Source organism: Lolium perenne, chromosome 6 (genome assembly GCF_019359855.2).
Source record: "Lolium perenne isolate Kyuss_39 chromosome 6, Kyuss_2.0, whole genome shotgun sequence".
NCBI classification, from domain to species: Eukaryota; Viridiplantae; Streptophyta; class Magnoliopsida; order Poales; family Poaceae; genus Lolium; species Lolium perenne.
In genome coordinates this window covers 46,111,640-46,133,670 of record NC_067249.2, presented here as the reverse complement: position 1 = coordinate 46,133,670, position 22,031 = coordinate 46,111,640, and the positions used below count along the sequence as shown (strand labels likewise).

General features: G+C 50.1%; 1 protein-coding gene across 1 annotated transcript in view; it reads left to right on the top strand.

The window, feature by feature from the left end:
- LOC139832376 (uncharacterized) overlaps positions 1-21,012 on the top strand; it is a 45,935-nt gene extending 24,923 nt beyond the window's left edge. The window contains exons 9-14 of the mRNA XM_071822117.1: positions 16,541-16,709; positions 18,221-18,286; positions 19,961-20,014; positions 20,099-20,269; positions 20,501-20,578; positions 20,987-21,012. Of these exons, the coding sequence (XP_071678218.1) occupies positions 16,541-16,709; positions 18,221-18,286; positions 19,961-20,014; positions 20,099-20,269; positions 20,501-20,578; positions 20,987-21,012 (564 nt within the window). The remainder of the gene's footprint in view (positions 1-16,540; positions 16,710-18,220; positions 18,287-19,960; positions 20,015-20,098; positions 20,270-20,500; positions 20,579-20,986) is intronic.
- The last annotated feature ends 1,019 nt before the right edge of the window (positions 21,013-22,031 follow it).

The following is a 22,031-nucleotide window of genomic DNA, read 5'->3' as shown; positions in this document are numbered from 1 at the left end:
AGATTGTTGAAATCCACCATTGTCATTCCGTATTGCTGGTCCACCTTTACCCCACCTCCTGTTAGCTTGAACCATTTGCACCGGAACAAAGGGACCCTAAAGGAGGGTCCATAGTCAAGTTCCCATATCTCCTCTATGTAACCATAATATGTGACCTTTTGCCCATTCTCGGTTGCTGCATCAAAGCGGACACCACTGTTTTGGTTGGTGCTCTTTTTATCTTGGGCGATCGTGTAAAATGTATTCCCATTTATCTCGTACCCTTGGAAAGTCGTTATAGTCGAAGATGGTGTCTTGGCCAACATGTACAGCTGATCTACAACATGTTCGTCATTCATGAAATGTTTTCTCAACCAACTGCCGAAAGTCTCCATGTGGGCCTTCCTAATCCAGGATTCAGGCTTCCCAGGGTTGTCCAAGCGTAAAATATTCTTGTGTTTCTCAAAGTACGGAGCCACCAAGCTGGAATTGGTCAGAACTGTGTGGTGTACTTCAGTCAGAGAATGGCCGTCCATACATATCGTTGATTTCCTTCCGATCGTGCCTTTTCCACTTAGTCTCCCCTCGTGCCGCGATCGAGGAAGACCAATCGGCTTAAGGTCAGGAACAAAGTCAACACAAAACTCAATTACCTCCTCATTTCCATAGCCCTTGGCGATGCTTCCTTCTGGCCTAGCACGGTTACGAACATATTTCTTTAATACTCCCATGAACCTCTCGAAGGGGAACATATTGTGTAGAAATACAGGACCGAGAATGGAAATCTCATCGACTAGGTGAACCAGGAGGTGCGTCATAATATTGAAGAAGGATGGCGGGAACACCAACTCGAAATCGACAAGACATTGGATCACATCGTTCGTAACCGTGGTAGAACTTCTGGATTGATTACCTTCTGAGAGATTGCATTGAGGAATGCACATAGCTTCACAATGGCTACTCGAACATTTTCCGGCAGGAGCCCCCTCAAAGCAATCGGAAGCAATTGCGTCATAATCACGTGGCAGTCGTGAGACTTCAGGTTTTGGAACTTTTTCTCCGCCATGTTGATTATTCCCTTTATATTGGACGAGAATCCTGACGGGACCTTCATACTGCTCAGGCATTCAAAAAGATGACCTTCTCTTCTTTGGTCGTAGCGTAGCCGGCACGACCTTGAAACCGTTCCGGATGCCGGTCATCATGGTCTTTCAAACTTTGCTGGTCCTGCCGTGCTTCCTTTGTATCATTTGACTTCCCATACACGCCCAAGAAGCTTAGGATGTTCACGCAAATATTCTTCGTAACGTGCATCACGTCGATTGCAGAGCGGACTTCTAGGACTTTCCAATATTCTAGCTCCCAGAATATAGATTTCTTCTTCCACATGGCTACGTGCCCGTCAGCTCCCTTCGGAACTGATTGTCCGCCAGGACCCTTTCCAAAGATGACTCTCAAATCCTTGACCATATCAAATACCTCAGCACCAGTGTGTTCCGCAGGCTTCGGTCGGTGATCTGCCTTGCCGTTGTAATGCTTGCCTTTCTTTCTTACTGGATGACCTTTCGGAAGAAATCGACGATGCCCAAGGTACACGTTCTTCTTACAATTTGGCAAATGTACACTTTCAGTCTCATGTAAGCAGTGCGTGCATGCATTGTATCCCTTATTTGACAGTCCCGAAAGGTTACTAAGAGCAGGCCAATCGTTGATGGTTACGAAAAGCAACGCTCGTAGGTCAAATTCCTCTTCTTTGTGCTCATCCCACACACGGACACCAGGTCTGCCCCACAGCTGTAAAAGTTCATCAACTAATGGCCTTAGGTACACATCGATGTCGTTGCCGGGTTGCTTCGGACCTTGGATGAGCACTGGCATCATAATGAACTTCTGCTTCATGCACAACCAAGGAGGAAGGTTGTAGATGCATAGAGTCACGGGCCAGGTGCTATGGCTGGAGCTCTGCTCGCCAAAAGGATTCATGCCATCCGTACTTAGACCAAATCTTATGTTCCTTGCGTCAGCTGCAAAATCTTTGAACTCTCTGTCGATCTTTCTCCATTGCGTTCCATCTGCGGGGTGTCTCAACTCCCCGTCCGACTTACGGTCCTCTTTGTGCCATCGCAACAACTTGGCATGCTCTTTGTTCCTGAACAGACGTTTCAACCGTGGTATTATAGGAGCATACCACATCACCTTGGTCTGCGGGGTGTCTCAACTCCCCGTCCGACTTACGGTCCTCTTTGTGCCATCGCAACAACTTGGCATGCTCTTTGTTCCTGAACAGACGTTTCAACCGTGGTATTATAGGAGCATACCACATCACCTTGGCGGGAACCCTCTTCCTGGGTTTCTGGCCCTCAACATCGTCACCAGGGTCATCGCCTCTGATCTTATAACGCAATGCAGTGCATACCGGGCATTCATTCAAATTCTCGTATTCACCGCGGTAGAGGATGCAGTCGTTGATGCATGCATGTATCTTCAGAACCTCTAAACCTAGAGGGCAGACAACCTTCTTTGCTTCGTACGTAGTGGCGGGCAACTCGTTATTCTTTGGAAACATATTCTTCAACATTTCAGCAAGTTTTCAAATGCCGAGTCAGCTACACCTGCCTATGCCTTCCATCTCAGCAAATCCAGTGTGCAGCCCAGCTTTTTCAGACCATCATCGCATCCGGGGTACAGCGCCTTCCTGTGATCCTCTAACATGCGATCCAAATTCTCCCTCTCTTTTTCAGTTTCGCAGCGTCTCCGTGCATCAACAATGGTCCGACCAAGATCATCAACGGGATCATCACGTGCCTCTTCTTCACCTTCCCCTTCACCTTCCCCTTCACCTTCAGCATCCTCCATGAAAGTATCACCGAAATGAGCAAGATAGCTTTCATCGATGAAATCATCCCCTTCTTCATCTTCTTCCATTATAACCCCTCTTTCTCCATGCTTGGTCCAACAATTATAGCTTGGCATGAAACCGTGCCGAAGCAGGTGCATGTGAACATCTCTTGAGGAAGAGTAACCCTTCTGATTCTTACATTTAACACATGGACAGATAACAAAACCCCCCTGCTTGTTCGCATTAGCCACTACGAGGAAATCTTTCAAACCCGCACTGAACTCGCCGGAGAGTCGGTTACCGTACATCCATTGTCGATTCATCTGCATTATTATAATATAAAATATATAATTAACCATCACGCATTTGTTAAACTAACTAGCTACAAACAATATAAATTAAACAATGAACTACACACACATGCACATTTTATCAACGACACATCAAAGGTTCAAGTTGCTAACCGCGATCGAGGAGGAAAAAATAAATGAGAAAGCTCAAGTGTGGCTCCAACACTTCATATCATGTTTATTTCATGCTCTTGGGGCATTTCATCAAACACCTTATGTGCATAAGAGGAACCAAAAGCAAACCTAACACCCACTTGTGAAGCTTGTGAAGAGAATGGCACCAAATGGCTAAGTGTTGGCTGCTGGATGGGTATATATAGGGGAGGGGCTTTAGTCCCGGTTGGCCTGGCCAACCGCGACTAAAGGCCTTCGGGCACCTTTAGTCGCGGTTGGCCTGGCCAACCGCGACTAAAGACCCCCCACGTGCACCGGCTGGCCACCGAGCGCCCTGGGCCCAGGCCTTTGGTCGCGGTTCTCCTCCCGAACCGCGACTAAAGGTACCATTAGTCGCGGTTCCTGCAGCATCGCGACTTATGGGGCTCACCCGAAGCCTGTTTTTCCACCAGTGGTAGCCTGAGTAGGGCTCCTTCTTCTTCTCTGTTTTATCCTCAAGAATACGGGCGCCGCCGGAGGTTCTCCTCCGCCCCACCAAATCCATAGATCTAGCCTGCCATTCCGTTCGTAAATCGCCGCCGCAGGCTCGTGAAGATGTTGCCCCCCGAGTTCCATGGCAGTCGTCAGTCGTCCATGCCTGGCCATCGGTCGTAGCGCTGCATCCAAGAATCAGCTGCCAGTACTGCACGTGGCATCGGAGGACCTCGATGAGCTGTGCTTCGCGTGGTTGTTCCGCGCCGCGTGGTGGGAGCGGAGGAAGGCCACGACCGTAGAGACATACCACTTCTGCTGAGGTCCGCGGAGTAGATGCGTGGTGGAGGACGTCCGCCACGAAGCCGTGCAAAATTTCCCCCAGGAAGCTTCTCCAATGAATGAAAACATTTTGGAGGCCATACTCGTGACATTGCAAACCTCCAGCCCTACCCGTCCACGCGGTTCGAAACTGCGCCTGGAACCAGATCTAGCGGCTCGATGCATAGTAACCTGTTCGTCAGCGAAGGTGCAACCGTGATCCAAATATACGGCATATTTGCATCTGCGCGGACCACGCACGCGTGGCGCGACCGCTCGTTTCTCCCACGGGTCCGCCTGGCAGCGACCCTGGCTCGATCACTACAGGATTGGTGCAAGATGCCGATGGCCAAAAGTCGGGGCCGTCAGCGTATGGGCCGGCCAGGCCAACCCGCCAAAAGGGCCGCCGACGTAGCAACGCCCTCAGCGCACGTAGGCAAGGCTATGGCTGCCATCGGCGTATTGTGTGCCATCGATGTAGGACTATGTGTGTGGCCCACCAAAACTGGGCTATGACGGTGCTGTCACGGCGTCATAGCTACGCCAAGGGCTGCCCTTGGCATAGCCTCACCTCGTTTTTTGTTTTTCTCCCGCCGTGTGATGTTCATATACGCTGACGGCCAACCTCGGCATAGCCTCACCCTTTTTTTTCTTTTTCCCGTTCGATTTCTTCCGCCAAACTTCCCCTTCCGTTCTCTCCCGCCCTTTCTCTCCCTCCATGTTTTCATGCTGTTTTTCTCCCGACAAGTTTTCCCACCGTTTTAGCCCCTCGCCTCTGTATATATAGCCATGTCTTGGGAAGTTCTCCTCCAGCACAACACCACCAGTAGCACTTCACCTCCAACACCACCATAGAATCCTCTCAGCTCCGCTGCCGTTGAGATGGCTCCTCGTCGCCGTAGCAAAACGGGCTTCATCGGTGTTCGCTTGTGGCCAGGGGATTTCACTACAACAGTTCGCAAGTTCATAACGATTTTAGTTCGTTAGCGAATGGCCAAAAACCTTCATGGAAATCCCGTAATAACGGTTTGGAATTATGTGGCGAACATCGCGTCATAGATGGCTAGACTGACAATTAGGGCATCCCGTCATGGATCCGTGACTGCCTAGCCCACGCTCGAAGCCCACGCGGCCCGGTATATCGTGACGGGCATAACCGTCATGCTACTACCTCCCCGATCGAGACCACCGTGTCAGAACAATCATGAAGTTGTCGGTCTAATGGTTCTCTCTCAGTCGGCCCGTTACTTCCAGCCTATAAATATCGGCACGTGTAATATCCCAGGTTTAGAGGCTACAAAATGAGAGAACACCAAAGTGTGCATTGCATTCATGCATAGAAAATCCGGAGAATTTTCGCGCTTTCAAATAAAACTTACCACAGTAACTAAAGTTTCACTTGACTTGCTGGAATTGAAGTAGATCATCAAGTCAAGCGCTATAAACTTCACTGTGATCTTTGCTAAAACCTTGTTTTGGGTAGAGATGATTTGATCTATGGGCTAGATCAAATGGAATTAGTTTTACAACAAACAATACCTTAAGTAAGGATCAACTAAAATATCTTATAAAAGATCTTAACATGACATTCCTTACAACAACACATGAATAATTATTCAACTATAAATCAAAGAACACAACTAATTAAGAAACTATTCTTTACTTATCTTTTCCATGCCTTTAACTAAATAAGTAATTCCTAACCTGAGTCACATGGTACATCTTTTCAACTACAATGCTTGAACCCAAGCCAAGGACATTCATATTTATTCTTCATTAACCCTTGACCATTCCAACCTTGTTTCCCAACTCATACCATTAAACCTAGAGAAAGGAGAGAATCATTCATATGCTTATTCTATCCATTGAATAGAACCTAGATTACTATTTAAACCTTATCCAATTGAGGTACTTGTTGATACTAACCAATGATACAAGAAATATAAGTCAAGTATTAAACCTACTTGACCTAGCTAACACTTGATGGTAAGTAAGAACCTATTCTTCTAGTAATTATAGAGAGGCAAGTGTTGTGATCATTACAACTTGGTAATAATCCTAAACCCTAGAGGAATCCTACCTATTCAAAAGAGCTCAACCTAAAGAGGGTATACTCAAGTATATGGACTTATACTTGATCTTGGAGAGAGAACCATGATTCATTAATGAATTATTTTAAGGCCAATACTTTGATCATTACAAATTGGGTGATGATCATAAACCCTAAGAATCTAAGTGAGTGTGATGAGAGAAGTAATAAAGAAGAGAGATTAGTGAGGAATAAGTGGATCATGTCTAATGCATGATCCTACCTTATAAATTGAGATGATAAGTTAAACCTATATATGTGATCCATAGATCTCATTCTTCACATGAAATGATAAATATATCAATAGTAGTTAATCCAGACCAATACTCATGCCTTGTGTAGTATTGATATGGTATTTAAACCTTGCCTATCCAAACACCTGAGACAAACCTAGCATTGCCTTGATACAATAATTCTACCTAAGTGAGGAGGAGGAACCCTAGCCAATTAAACATAACCAAGCTTATGCTCATACCTAATCCTAGTTGTGTATCACATTGGTGATCATAACTAAAACCCTATGCCATATTTGAATTTCAATCCAAGTATCACTTTGGATGATAAGTAGAGCCCTGCCATGCCTCATGCCTATTTTATACTTCAATTAGTGAAGCATCACTAAAGCTCTAAACTTTCAAGTAGAATTCACCCTAAATAAAATATGATGTCCTAACTTGTGAATCATGGATCACAAGTATAAGCCAATCCATATATACTTTAGAACTAAATGTCATTTGGTGAGAAGAGTAAAACCAATATCCAATTCTATTTGGTATCCAAGTAATTATTTAGTTAACCAAATAGGAAAATATATCATAGTTTGAACCATCACCTTAGCAAGTGAATTGACCAATGATGAGCTTGGGAATTATCCTAAGTAATCCAAGTTAGAAGTTGCTAAGCAAGATTAGTAATTATAGAGTTTATTCAATCATCTTCTTAAACCCTTAGAAGTAATTCTCCACATAAAATCATGATTCATCCTATTCTCAACACCATTTAATTTAAACTCTAGCCATAATTTAGAATGCATATGAACAACCAATGTTTTTAAGCACTTGCAAAATAGAATATGTTCACCATGCACATGTTCTAAAATTTAAAGCATTTAAACAGATTTGATTTATAAATTTGAAAGCAATTGAGTTGAACTCTAAAATTCATATCTATTTGCATTTTTAACTTGTGCCTCATAAGAACCAAAATTAATCAATTATAAAATGGTTGTTTAAAAACAAAACAATACAGTGAGTATCATTATCAAATTGTTATTATATTCAAATAATTTAGAACCTGCAAAACAAACCAGAAATCAAATTTGAATACAAACCAGAATATAAAAATAGAAAATAGAAAAGAAAACAGAAAATAGAGAGAGAGAGGGAAGGCCTTACCTTGCTGGACAGCCGAAGTGTCGTCGTGGTGAACGAGCAGATGCCATGGGATGGCTTGAGTTGGGGCCGAATGGATGCTAGAGGATTGGGGGGAGGGTTTGTGATTAGATGGGATGAACTTCCGGATGCTTTCCTCAAGAACACAGCCAAAGGCAGGGATGCAAGAAGAAACACACAAGGAAGAACCCTGCTCTAGATCACTATCTTCATTGATCTCAACATGGTACAGGTTTTTGGGTACAAGGTTCACCCAGAGATTGATCATCCTAAATACGGGTGTGCCCCCTCTCCTTATATAGGGGAGAGGGTGGCTTACAGAGCAAGAAACCCTAATGGCATCTTTGACTGGACAAACTACTTTACAAAGTAACTTTAACCATGGATGACGCTGGGGTCTTCTTTAAACAGGGAGGCTGACGTCCTCCGGCTTCTTTCAGCGTCATCCCTCTCTTTGGTGCCAGGGCTTCGATTAAAGCCACTTTGCTTAGCTCATCCTTGTCCTCTAGCTCTGAAGAGAATCTTTGACCAGTCTTGCCGACATGCTCTTCCTTCCGGTAACCCGGTATCTTCTTCATCCGGTTCCAGTATACCCCTCTAGGGATACCGGCCTGGCTTTACTTAGCCAAACTCTTATCTTTGCGCTCCGGTAAAAACATTAAACCGGTATCTTGATGGCTCAAACCACCCGGTTTGGCATGCCTTTGGCATACCGGGGGTCATCCCCCCAACATTAGTCCCCGAAGCTGTTATAGCCTGGTGGATTCTATCCAACAGACCATGCCAGGTTCTCTTGTTTCTAGGATACCGGTTTAATCTTTCCGGCGCTCATCTTGGATCCGGCATCTTTGCCCGGACTTACGTTTTCCCTCTTTGCAAGGTATCTTCCGGTATCTTTTCCTCCGGTATCTTAGCCATTAACTCTCTCCTCGGCGAAGTCGAGAATTTCTCGGGCCCCGCGCCTGTCAGTGACATGCGCACTGTAACTGACTGTTGCGGTCAAAACCCACCGGCGGGCAGCGACGGGCAACACAGTAGAGCTGGGAACAACTTAGGGCTGCGGCTGGCCCTGGTCCCTCCGAGCGACGGCCCGCAAAGCCTTCTGGTCGCACGTCCGATGCTGATGCAAGGGCGTGCCACCTGACCTATACCTGGTCAGGAAGGTGATGGAGATGCCTCGCTTAGTTTCCTGCATGGCATACACGTAAACATTAAATACGAGCCTCGATCGGCTCTCAGGTTATCCTGTGAATCGGCTCAAAGAGCCGATCCACCCATGATTCGTACGAGGTGCACGAATATATGGTGGTCCTGCTTGATCAAGATAAAGCTAATGAGATCTACGACGATTTAGGGTTTTCACCGCATAATCGGATCATCCTACTCACGATTGGGCCTCGCGGCCACGCACGGTGATCGTAAGTTTCCATCCTAGATAGGGCCTAAAAACCAACACGAGGTTGATCCCCGGAACATCCTGTCTAGGACTAGCAAACGACACCCTACGTGCCGCTGGATCCTCCAACCCTTTGTAAGGCCTAACTATTGCAGATATTAAACTAATCCTTGATGAACAAGGAGCAACCGTAACGGATCGGATCTACTAAATAATGATCAAGCGGGGTGCCGCCCCTACACCTAAGATAGGTGTAAGGGCGGCTAGATATGCAAGGGTTGCACTACGATAGCATGTTATACGAAGAACTATGCTAACCCTAACACATCTATGATAACTACGTTGCTCGCCATCAAAAAGGCTTCAGTACGAGCAACGCATGAACAACATGAAGCTTGTGCTGCCTAGATCGCAAGATGCGATCTAGGCAGCATGATGCTTACTGGTAGAAACCCTCGAGACGAAGGAGTTGGCGATGCGCCGAGATTGATTGGTTGGTTGAACGTTGGTTGTTGTTTATTCCATAAACCCTAGATACATATTTATAGTCCAGCGGACTTTCTAACGATGGGAATAATCCCTACCGTGCACGAGACGAATTCTAACTTCTAATCTAAGATGCGATCTACTAGAACTAAAGATACACGGGCAATCTAGCCCAAATTCTTCGTGCAAGGCCGCTTGAGAGATCTTCCACGTGTAATCTTCCAAGCCCATCTCCCTTACGGCCCACCTCCTGATTTGGTCAAAATCTGGTGATAACACATGCCCCCTGGTTTTGGCAATGATAATTTCAAAACCACTCTGTTTTTCCTTCGAAGGGTCATGTCGTGGCAGAGCAGACCTGTCGCAGTATTCTTCATCATGATGACCGGCCTTCTCAACTTCTCTGCAAAATTTGATAGCTTTGGCATCACCTCCTCGGAAACTGCAATAGCATTAAATTTCCACCAGACTTTTCATTATTTATCCGTGCCGATCGATTAGCCCTCTTCATCCCCTTCCTCTGTTCTAGCTATCGGCACCAAAAAACCCTCTTCCCCTGTAGCGATGTCTTCCTCTTCCTCTGTCTCCTCCGGCCTCTCCCTCCAATCCTTCTCTTCGAGCGAGCCGGAGTGGAACTCCGATCACGCGCCAGAGGGCGACCTGCCTCTGACCGATGGGGAAGAGGACCTCAAGTTCCTCATCGATGGGGAGCTGATAAGCAAAAGTGAAGACGACCTCCATCCCTGGGCGAAACCCACCTCCCCCAACGGGAAGGGGGAAGAAGTAGAGGAAGAAGAAGAAAAAGAGGAGGGCGGCCCCTCTTCCCCCGCTAAGCTTCTGCCGGCCAAGCGATTCCGCGCTTGGGCAGACAGCGAAGACGATGACGATGACGAGGAGGAAGAGGAGGAGGATGAATCCTCCTCCTCCATCGGGTATCCGCCGACCAAGCGCTTCCGCTCCTGGGCGGACAGCGAGGATGATGATGATGACGAGGAAGACGAAGCTCCGGCCAAGGGCTGGGGCAGCAGCGACGAGGAGCTTCCTGGGAGCAGCGCCGACGACATCAACGACGGCGATGATGGGGACAGCGACGACTAGTAGAGTAGGACTAGTAGTAGCAGTGCACTAGGCACCAGATCCCTCTTTTGAGAGCCATCGGCTCTTTCTTGTAAAGCCGCTCCTTTGAATTAATGAAAATTGTTCTTTCAATTAATCCAATTTCACTCCTTCCACCTGCCATACCAAGACCGATAGCAACGTATCGGATTCCTTTTCCTTTGGACGCCCGTGAAGTCGGACTCAAATGTCGATCAGACCGTCAGTCAAGCACTTCTCAAATTCAGACTGCGATTTGATATCTGACCATAATTTTTCGCAATCCCTTAGCCGATGACTATTCATCGGCTATTTTGAGAATCCAGTCAACAGGACGGTCCAAAACCTGTAAAGCCGACGGCCTCCTTTTCCGGCTCCTCTCCGTAGCTTCAGCAGTTTTTCTTTTGCAACACCTGAACTGCTTTCAGAGAAGATCACGATGCAGGGTCAGTCGATGCAACTCCCATCGGCTCCCAAAACAGAACATCTACCAGGCTAGCTGCCCCCCGAGCCTTAATTAAGGCGAGAATACCGGCGAGGATGCACAGGTCATTGATCAGCTTCCTTCCACTGAACGCCGATGTTGTAAATGAAACACCAAACTGAAAACCATCTTGGCGAAAATGTGAACCTTGAGCGCATAGCCAGTAGGTCTTGGTCTTGTGTAACTGTACTAGAGTCGATGGCTGAGCATCGGCTTCAAAAAAATTTTTTTACTGGCCGATTTTTCCTAATCGGCCCCTAATGTTTCATTGCACACATGTTTACACATGTTTATCTGCACATGTTCATCTGACTATATGCCCCCCGAGCCGAATCTGCCAGGTGACTGCAGATATCGGCTTTGTGGTTAGCCAAGGCGCTGCACTTGTACGTCGGCTCCGCGAGGATTCGTGTTGACTTTATTCACCGACGTGACCGCTGCCCAGTAGATCGATGTTGAACACAAGCAGAACATGTGGTGAAGATAATTTTGGCCGATTGCTGGGATCGGCCTCCATATTGATTGAAGCGCTGACTGAAGGTTCTGTAATGTCCCTTTATAGATTTTTGGGGCCGATCACAAGGATCAGCCTCGCCACGTTTGCTCATCGCTTTGCTTCAGCTACATGGTCAGGCCAGTGGATAAAACCAGCTTAACCCTTCCCTTCGTCACGTCGATGCGCTCGCAGTCATCCAAATTGATACCTGAGAGGGGTTCTTGGCCTGCTGCTTCCCATGCGTTCATGCCAGCCGTTGAAATTTCGGCTGAGTCATCGGCCTGGACGACCTCTACCTCATCTCCATCCCACTGTATTATGCATTGGTGCATTGTGGAGGGAATGCAGCAGTTGGCGTGGATCCAATCTCTTCCTAGCAGAACAGCATAAGTGCTCTTGCTATCGACGATGAAGAACGTTGTAGGGATAGTTTTCCTTCCTACGGTCAGATCCACATTCAGAACACCTTGTGCGTCAGACGCTTGGCCGTTGAATTCGCTCAATGTCACGTTGGTCTTGATTAGATCTGAGCTAGAGCGTCCCAGCCGACGTAGCATAGAGTATGGCATGATGTTGACTGCCGCTCCGGTGTCTACCAGCATCTTATTTACAGGCCTCCCATCGATATAACCTCGCAAGTACAGGGCCTTCAGATGTCTATAGCTTCTTTCTCCTGGCTTCTCAAAGATAACCGGCCGTGGGCCGCAGTCAAGTTGTGCCATAGGTGCCTCGTCTAATCCTGGAGCACTGAACTCCGAAGGGAGGATGAACACCATGTTTGTGCCAGCCGATGTTTCATCATCGGCTTTCCTTTGCTTGGGGCGCCACTCCATTTTCCGTGGACGACCCTCTTCGTCCAGGGTTCGCTGAACTTTCGCAGCCAGATCAGGTCGTGCCTTCCTTAATGTATGCAAGTATAACCTTTCGGCTTCCTCCAGGCCGCGCAATCGCTGAACCCTGCGCTTTTGTGAACGGCTGAGTCCATCAGGGCACCACCTTGGCCGGTGGTACCTGTCTTCTTCTTCTTCTTGTCCCTCGTCTTCTGAATCCTCGAGATCTTCCCATCGAGGGGACTCAGCGCGTTTGCTTTGTGGCGGGAGAGGCCCTAAGCGCTTGAACACGGACACGTTGGCTGCCTCCTTCTTCTTCTGGTTGCATTCTGGGCAATTGCCGATTGTGGGCAATCGGCTCATTCCTGAATCCCAGCAGTGTGTGAAGAAGGGGCAGTCCCAGTGCCTATCATTGTCGTCTTGCTCCCTTGATTTTCCTTTGGCATGGCGCTCGTGCTCCTCCTCATCGCGATCGTACCGACGATGTCTTCTGGCTTCTCTAGCCAGACGATCTCTTTCATCATAATCACTGGATCGTCGGCGTTGGTCATACTGACTCACATACTTGTTGAGGAGGTGATCAGAGAGGGGTCGCTGATATCTTATGTTCTTCACTTCCCCCTCTGTGACGTAGCGCTTGCCATCATGACGGAGCCGATCGCGTGGAGCGGCCTCCTCTGTATCCTTGCTATGAGAGCAGCTGCCCTCGTCTCCATCCTTGCCAGAGTGGTGCCCAGGTCCTACCATGTTGATGCTGAACGAGGATCCTGGCTGGCAACCTTCAGGGTAAGTGCATTCCACCATGTTAACGGCGGGAAAAGGTTGGGTGTCGACCTTCATGGCGTACTGGTTGAAAATCAGACGTCCTTGTTCTATCGCCATTTGGATCTGCTGACGCCAAACCCTGCAGTCGTTGGTGGCATGGGAGAGCGAGTTATGCCATTTGCAGTATGGCTTTCCGTTCAGCTCTTGTACCGTGGGGAATTTGAGACCTTCGGGAATCGTCAACTGCTTCTCCTTGAGCAGGAGGTCGAAGATTTGCTCAGTTTTGGTCACGTCAAAATCAAATCCCCTGGGCGGGCCTGGTGGCTTTACCCATTTGCAGGACACGGGGTTTGCCCCCCGAGTCCATTCAGCTACTGCTACCTCTTGATCTCCTGCAGAAACTTCGTCTTCCTCTGCCTCGACCAGGACTACTGCACGCTTGAATTTGTCCTGGTACAGGTCCGGGTGGCACTGTTCATATGCCGACAGTTTCTGAACCATATGCGCCAGTGAGGGGTAGTCTGCTTGGGAGGCCATGTCCTTGAGCGGTGCTGCAAGGCCCGCCATCGCCAACTCGATCGCTTTCCTTTTCAGTTATACGAACCGAATAACATCGGTTCCTAAGATTCCTGAAGCGCTGGATGTATTCTGTCACAGTTTCTCCACGCTTCTGACGTATCTGTGCTAGATCGGCAAGGCCAGACTCGGAAACCTCTGAGTGGAACTGCATATGGAACTGTTCTTCCAACTGCTTCCTAGTCCGGATCGAGTCTGGTGGCAACGAGGTGTACCACCCGAAAGCCGATCCCGTGAGGGACTGTGAGAAGAACCTCACGCGTAGTTGATCCGACACTGAGGCCGGTCCTAGCTGTGCCAAATATCGGCCTACGTGCTCGATGGAGCTGGAACCATCTGATCCACTGAATTTGGAGAAATCAGGGAGCCGATATTTAGGTGGTAGCGGGATCATTTCATAGTCGTCGGGGTATGGCTTGGAATAGCCGATTGCCCTCCTTTTCGGCACCATGCCGAACTGGTCTCTCAGTATGGTACTGATCTGATCCGCTGTGCTGGCTGCAGGAGTTGAACTCTGAAGATTCGCCGGGGTGGCGTACTTAGCCAGCCATGTTTGCTTTTCCAGCTCTGAGCCAACTGCAGGAGCTGAGCTCTGGAGGTTCGTCGGGGTGGCGTACTTAGTTAGCCACGTCTGCTTCTCAAGATCTGTCGCTGACGTCCCTCCTGTTTTCCCAGAAGTCCCTGATGTTGTGGCCTGGTTTGTGAGCGCCCAGTTACCGCAATCTGGCACATACGTGCACGTGTACCCGTGAGGGATCTCCTTAGGCGCCTCATGCAAGAACTGGCAGTCACTAGGGTCACCACCAATCTTGTAGACGACGAATGCCGGTGAATTCGGCACTTCTGGTGCCGCCAATGCAAATGGCAGCGGTGGACGGGACTGGAGCGGCAACTCTCCTTGATGCGTCCCGAGAGCTGGTCCGGACGGCGAGTACTGGTGCCTCATGATCTCCTGGATCACCCGAAGAGCGACACGCTCCAACGTGTTTACCAGGTTCTCAGAGTGGCGGTGTAGCGAGTGAGCCACCAAGTAGTTGATCTCCTGCCGCAGGGACCTGGTGCGTTCTTCTGACGGGGCAGAGAGGTCTATCCCATCGAGTGCACCTTCCGGTGAGAACCCCTTCCACCTGATGCCATGTGAATGGGTTCTGTGAAAAGAGCCGATGAGGTCGGCTTCGAGGATGGTTTTGACCTCGTCATACTTCTTCTTGAGCTCATCTGTCAGATCCTCGTACGTGACTGGCGTGCCGTCCGCCATCTCAGATGTAGATGGCGATGTGGTTGATGTAGACGGTTGTCCCACCGGGCGTGCCAGAATGTGTTGCGGTCAAAACCCACCGGCGGGCAGCGACGGGCAACACAGTAGAGCCGGGAACAACTTAGGGCTGCGGCTGGCCCTGGTCCCTCCGAGCGACGGCCCGCAAAGCCTTCTGGTCACACGTCCGATGCTGATGCAAGGGCGTGCCACCTGACCTATACCTGGTCAGGAAGGTGATGGAGATGCCTCGCTTAGTTTCCTGCATGGCATACACGTAAACATTAAATACGAGCCTCGATCGACTCTCAGGTTATCCTGTGAATCGGCTCAAAGAGCCGATCCACCCATGATTCGTACGAGGTGCACGAATATATGGTGGTCCTGCTTGATCAAGATAAAGCTAATGAGATCTACGACGATTTAGGGTTTTCACCGCATAATCGGATCATCCTACTCACGATTGGGCCTCGCGGCCACGCACGATGATCGTAGTTTCCATCCTAGATAGGGCCTAAAAACCAACACGAGGTTGATCCCCGGAACATCCTGTCTAGGACTAGCAAACGACACCCTACGTGCCGCTGGATCCTCCAACCCTTTGTAAGGCCTAACTATTGCAGATATTAAACTAATCCTTGATGAACAAGGAGCAACCGTAACGGATCGGATCTACTAAATAATGATCAAGCGGGGTGCCGCCCCTACACCTAAGATAGGTGTAAGGGCGGCTAGATATGCAAGGGTTGCACTACGATAGCATGTTATACGAAGAACTATGCTAACCCTAACACATCTATGATAACTACGTTGCTCGCCATCAAAAAGGCTTCAGTACGAGCAACGCATGAACAACATGAAGCTTGTGCTGCCTAGATCGCAAGATGCGATCTAGGCAGCATGATGCTTACTGGTAGAAACCCTCGAGACGAAGGAGTTGGTGATGCGCCGAGATTGATTGGTTGGTTGAACGTTGGTTGTTGTTTATTCCATAAATCCTAGATACATATTTATAGTCCAGCGGACTTTCTAACGATGGGAATAATCCCTACCGTGCACGAGGCGAATTCTAACTTCTAATCTAAGATGCGATCTACTAGAACTAAAGATACACGGGCAATCTAGCCCAAATTCTTCGTGCAAGGCCGCTTCAGAGATCTTCCACGTGTAATCTTCCAAGCCCATCTCCCTTACGGCCCACCTCCTGATTTGGCCAAAATCTGGTGATAACACTGACACGCCAGTGTCAGGGGTCACTTCCCTTCGGCTTCCGCGCGCGTATTAACTGCTTCACAGCGGATCCTAGTCACCGTTCCGGATCCGTGTGCACCTCCCTGTGGCTTTCCGTTTTTACGCGTGTATCGCCGCGCCACGTGGCGGCCCGTGGAGTGAACCGTCGTGGCCCGCGGAGCGAACCGCCGCGGCCCGGCGGTTTTCGGCCCACCTCTCTCTCTTCCTTTATAAGGCGAAACTGCCCCCTCTTCTTCCTCTTCTCGCATTCTCCACTTCCTCGCGCACAGTGCCCTTCGCTCTCTGCGCCTCCGCCGCTCCGTTCGCCGCTCGAACCTCTGCGCTCGGTGAATCCTTGCGGCCGCTCCGCCAGACTTCGCCGGACTTCGCCGCGCGGAGAATCTCCGTGGTGCTCCTCTCGCGGCCGCGACATTTGTGCTTCTTCAAGCTTCTCTTCACCTCGCCATCGACGGACCTCCTCGTCAACCGCAAGCTCGCCATTCCACCGGCGAACCTCTTCCTCTGCGACTCCGCCGCCTCAGGTTAGGCTCAATCTGCCTTTACCCCTCTTTTGCTTGCTTTCTAGATCTTGGGTCGGTAGTATATTTACTTCTTCTTTTCTTTTGCTTTTTCTCTTACTCGTAGATCTTCGCGCGGGTGTAAATCGTGGGATTCTTGTTTTTCCGCGTTCATTCTCATGTCTAGCGAAGAGTCCTCCTCCGCTTCATCTTCCAGTAGCCAACATAGCCAATCTTCCGACGGTTTAACCGCCGATCTCGTCCAGATGGACATCGATGCCGGTAGCGACCAAGAAGCCGGTAGCTCTAGCCAAGCTTCCGGCGTAAATCCTGCCGGTATCACACGTGGGGCTTGGATGGGCTCCAACGTTAGCCAGTACGAGATCGACTGGCTTTACCGGTCCAGAAGGATTCCAGAAGGAGTATCCTGCCGGCTCCCTGGCGACGAGATTGAACCGGTACTTGAACCCGGTGAACACATTGTTTTTCTCGCTCACTTCGAGCGCGGCTTCGGCCTTCCCGTCTCCGAGTTCTTCCGGAGTTTTCTAGATTTTTACCAGCTTCAACCTCATCATCTCCCCGGCAATTCCGTTTTTTACCTTTCTTGCTATGCCACCTTTATGGAGGCTTATATCGGCATTCGTCCCACTCGCGAGACGTTTGCCCGTTTCTTTGCTCTTCGGATCAATTCCGTCCAGGGCAAGGAAATTCCTACACCCAAACCCCCCGTTCAATGCGGGTCTTGCATCAACGGCCCCCGCCAAGGGAGCCCTTTCTTCAAGTTTTCCGGTCTCGAGTCATGCCGGTTATGGCAAGGGACCTTCTTCTATGTGAAGAACAACGGCGCCGCAAATCTCATCGATCTGCCGCCTTTCAATCTGGCGCCGCCCAGAAAAACCAACTGGAGCTACAACCCGAAGACAGATCATATCGAAACAAACCGGGTGGTACGCTTCATGGAGCATCTGATGAAGGAGACTAACATCTGCTCCGACGACATTATCCGCACCTTCATCTCGCGCCGGGTGCTTCCTCTTAAGCGCCGGCATCACAATATGAGTGAGATGTATGGTCCCGGTGATCCCACCAAGATCACCGGCCTTCCTCTCAGCAAGAAGGACATCGTCCTCAAGGCTAGGCAGATCTGCCAGACTGCAATGCCGGATGATTGGGAATGGGGCCTCCGGCCTCTCAGTTCCACTAACCCTCCGACCCAAGAAGTAAGAGATTACGCAACTCGGGTCGGTTTACCGGTAACTTTTATGCTGCTGGTAACCTTCTTTTTACTTGTTTCAGGCCAAGGACCGCTTCCCCCGCATCGACACGGACCGACGAGGCCCCTGCCAGAAGCGTGCCCTAGATTCGGTTGACCCGGACCCTTACATTCATTGACAAGACCTGAAGATGGGCCGGACGAAAGCTTAGCACCTTGGTAAATCCCCGCCGGAACCATTTGGTTCCTCGGACGACCTGACCTTGCTTGAGGTAGTTCTCTTTTTGATCTCTTATACTTTTTCATTATTGTTCCTCTGTAGATGTTCCCTCAGCTAGCTCCATCCCGCAGATCCACGAGCACGCGCCGCCCCTGCAGGCCGTGGCCGGTCCCGAGTTTGTGGAAAAGCTCGTGGCCCAGGGCTAGAAGAACAAGGTTCCGGCATCTGATGCCGGTTCGAGCCAGGCCCCTCCCCCGAAGCGCTTTCGGACGGAGCCCTTGGCGGGGAAGGTCGCAGGCGTGAGGCGCTACAAGCGCAAACAATGCCGAGCTCCTCTGGGTAAGCTCCTGTTCCCCTGCTTGTTTCGTTTTTACCAAGTTCTTTTGCTGATTGCTTTTTTCCAACCTTTTCTTTTTCTTTCGTTCAGCCCTGCGCTCAAGCTTGGCCCAAGGCCTGAGGGCTCTGAGGGTATCGCGAGGACCTCAACCCCTCCTCCTCACTCAAGCCCGACACCATCTGGTGCCGACAAAACTTCTGCCTCCCCTCTGGGAGGCACTTCAAGTGCGGGGCGCGCGGCCCCTACACCGCCAGATCACCGCGCGGAGGAGGACCTTGTCTCCCCTCCTGAGAACCAAGACACCGGCGCCAGCAACATCGGCGCCGAAGAAGAAGCTGCCGGGCGGGCGGAACCTCTGGTTCCTCCCGTCCTAGAAAAGAAGAAGAAGAAGACCAAGACGTCTTCCCCCTCCAGAGCCGCGCCGGAAACTTCCGTGCCGGCAAGCTCCAACCCGGGTGACGCGCCTGACGCTCCCCCTTCTCCGAAGACCACGCCAACGCCACCACCTGAAGCTCCTCGCACCGAGCCAGCCGGTGCCACTCCAACGCCTCCGCCGCCCAAGACCTTGAAGCTCGTAAAGGGAAAGGCAACGGCCTCCAGCACCCCCTCCGACGGCCAGCAGCCCTTGGTGCTGCACGTCGCCCGCGCCGCCAGCGCTGCCGGCGAGAAGGCCACCGGCCTGCTTGGCCGGATCACAGAGTTCCAGCGCGAAGGCCGGGAGCTGGGGCACTTGCTGCCCTACGCGGAGAACTGGAACGCCGCGGACGTGTCCAAGGCGACCCGCGGCCTGGGCAAGGACCGGCTACCGGCGCCTGACCCTGCTGGTGAGCGGTGCTCAGAGGAGCACTTTATGCGGCTGCGCCGGGCCGTCAAGGAGCTGGACAGCGCATGGTTCGATGCCACGAATAACATGATGGTAAGTTCCGCCAACTTCTCTCTTTTTCAACTCTTGCCGGTTTCTCTTTTTCCGGATCTTTTCTACCTTCTCTCCAACTTTTAATTTCATGCCGGCTTCTCTTTTTTTGCTGAATCTTGTCTATCTTCCCAGTCCCCGAGTTTCGTGTTGAGAGCTCAGCTCTTAGCATGAAACTTAGGTAGAAACGCGCGAAACCGGCATAGCCAGTCCCCGAGTTTCGGGTTAAGATCTTTGCTCTTAGCGCGAAACTTAACTAAGAAACGCGTGAAACCGGCATAGCCAGTCCCCGAGTTTTGGGTTAAGATCTTTGTTCTTAGTGCGAAACTTAACTTAGAAACGCGCGAAACCGGCATAGCCAGTCCTCGAGTTTCGGGTTAAGATCTTTGTTCTTAGCGCGAAACTTAACTTATATCTTTTTCTTTAACAGACCATGGCTGACGCTCGGAAGATCCTCTTTGAGGAGCTTCTTTGGGAGCACCGGGATCTTGCCGAGGCACACAGCAAGTGCCAAGGTAAGCCTTTGCGCCTCCGACATCTTCTTACCGGAAAACTTTCTCTTTCTCAACACTTATGATTTTTTGTTTAACAGCTATCCCGGAAGCTTCTAATGAGGCCCTCAGGGCTCAGCTTGCCGCCGCCCAAGGTACTGCTTCCTCTTTTTCAGTTGACTTACTTTCTCTTCATTTTATCAGTACAACTTTGTTAACATTTTCATTCCGGGCTCCAGAGGAGAAGGACCAGCTCATCCGGCAGCACCAGGAGGACCTGAGCGCCCAGAGAGCCACCTCCAAGGAGCTTAAGGATCAGCTCATCCAGCTCGGGCTCGAGCACAGCAAGGCATTGAAGGCCGCCCAGGCCATCGCTGAAGCCAGGCTAGATGAGGCTCTGGAGGATGCCAGCAACGCCAATGTGGTGTTGCAGGCTGAGCTGGAGGAGGCCGCCAAGGCGCGGAAGGCAGCCGAGGAGAAGGCCGCGCGGCTGGAGGCGGAACAGAAGGAGTACGACCTTCTGGTTACACAGACTGACGTGCTTGCCCTCCGTAAGTTTCTCTTTTTTCCTTTTCCAGTTTCTGCTTATAAGCTTATCTCTTCCGGTAGCATTTGCTTAGCTTCTTGTCTTTGTCTTGTAGGGCTCTTCCCGGACTCCCAGGCGTTTGCCGTGAAGAAGGTTGGAGAGCATCGGGTGGCACAGGCGTATGAGAATCTGGGTGCGCCCTGGGACCCCTATGACCATTTGGTTGCGCTGAACGCGCGGGTTTCCCACATGTGTGCCATAGACCGGAACCTCTCCGACATCCCTGATGTGGCCACCCAACTCTTCCGGACTCTTTGGCCCGGAGAAGTGGTGCCAGACACCTTCTCCCTCATCAGCGATCGTCTGAAGGGTGCCGGCCGAAGGATCCGGGAGTGGCAGTGCTCTGCTGCCCGTGCCGGAGCAGACTCCGCGCTTCGCGTTGCCTGCTCCTGGTACCCGGAGCTGGACCTGGACGCCCTCATCGGAGTGCGCGAAGGAGCCGAAACCGATCTGGACCCGGTCCTTACCGCTAAGCGGCAGGATCGAGCATACCACATCGCGGAGTACGCTGATATGCGGACCTTCATCCCCCCTCCTCCAGACGTCAAGGACTATCTGAGCGACTAGGAGGAAGGTGAAGATGATGAGGAGGCCAGAGCTGACGATGAGCCTCTGGATGGTCCCGGCGCCGACGACGCTCCTCCCGAAGCCCCTGCTGCTTAAGCATTTGCTGCTATCTGCTTGCCTGTGACATGCTTGTTTGCCCTGTTTGACTTAAAACATTGCTGGTTAAATTCTACCCCGGTATGCCGGGGTTCGTGATGTAAAATCTTAATCTCCCTTTTGTTGGTGGTACAACAATTTATGCCGGTATGCTATACCTGTAACCTATTAAGTTATGTTTGTCTTAGCATTTTTTGCTTATCGTTTTGCTTTTATCTTGCACTGCAAAGATTTCGGAATTGCTTCCGCATCCAATCCGATGCACACTTGGCTCTTTTACTTTGGCTCTGCCTGCCTTCTCTGGGTGTTCTTTGGCGTATGAGCACAAAGTTCTTTTACCAAGTAAGCACTTTCTTGAACTTAGAAATAACTCGAAATTTTTGCAAAAAACCGGTTTAACCGGGGTTAGTTAAACTTTTCCGGATTGTTCGTTCCCACTCTCTCTTTTCGCAGTTCGCGTGCTTAATTGCTACCGGTTTATCTGGCTTGCCATGAAGCTGGGTTGCGGACAGCAGCAGAGTCGAAGACTCCAGTAGGTTTAGCACGCTAGCTACTAAACCGGAAAGAAAAAATGTTCACTAAGCAACCGGTGAACTGAGAAAAATAAACACATTGCATGCAATTTATGTAGAGGTAGTCCCCGAGATTCATTCGAGGTTCCGACATCTTTTATTCATAGCATGTAAGGTACAAAAAGGAACTTCTTACACCACAACTTCAAGAGTAGAAGGGACGCAACAGAGCTACGTTCCATGGACGCTTGCTCTCTTCTCCAGACCTGTCCGCCTTTCCTTTCTTCCATTCCTGTGCATCGATTAAGTAATAGGCATCATTGTGGAGAGCTTTGCTCACAACGAAGGGTCCTTCCCATGGTGGTGAAAGCTTATGCCGGCCTTCAGTGCGCTGCACTAGGCGTAACACCA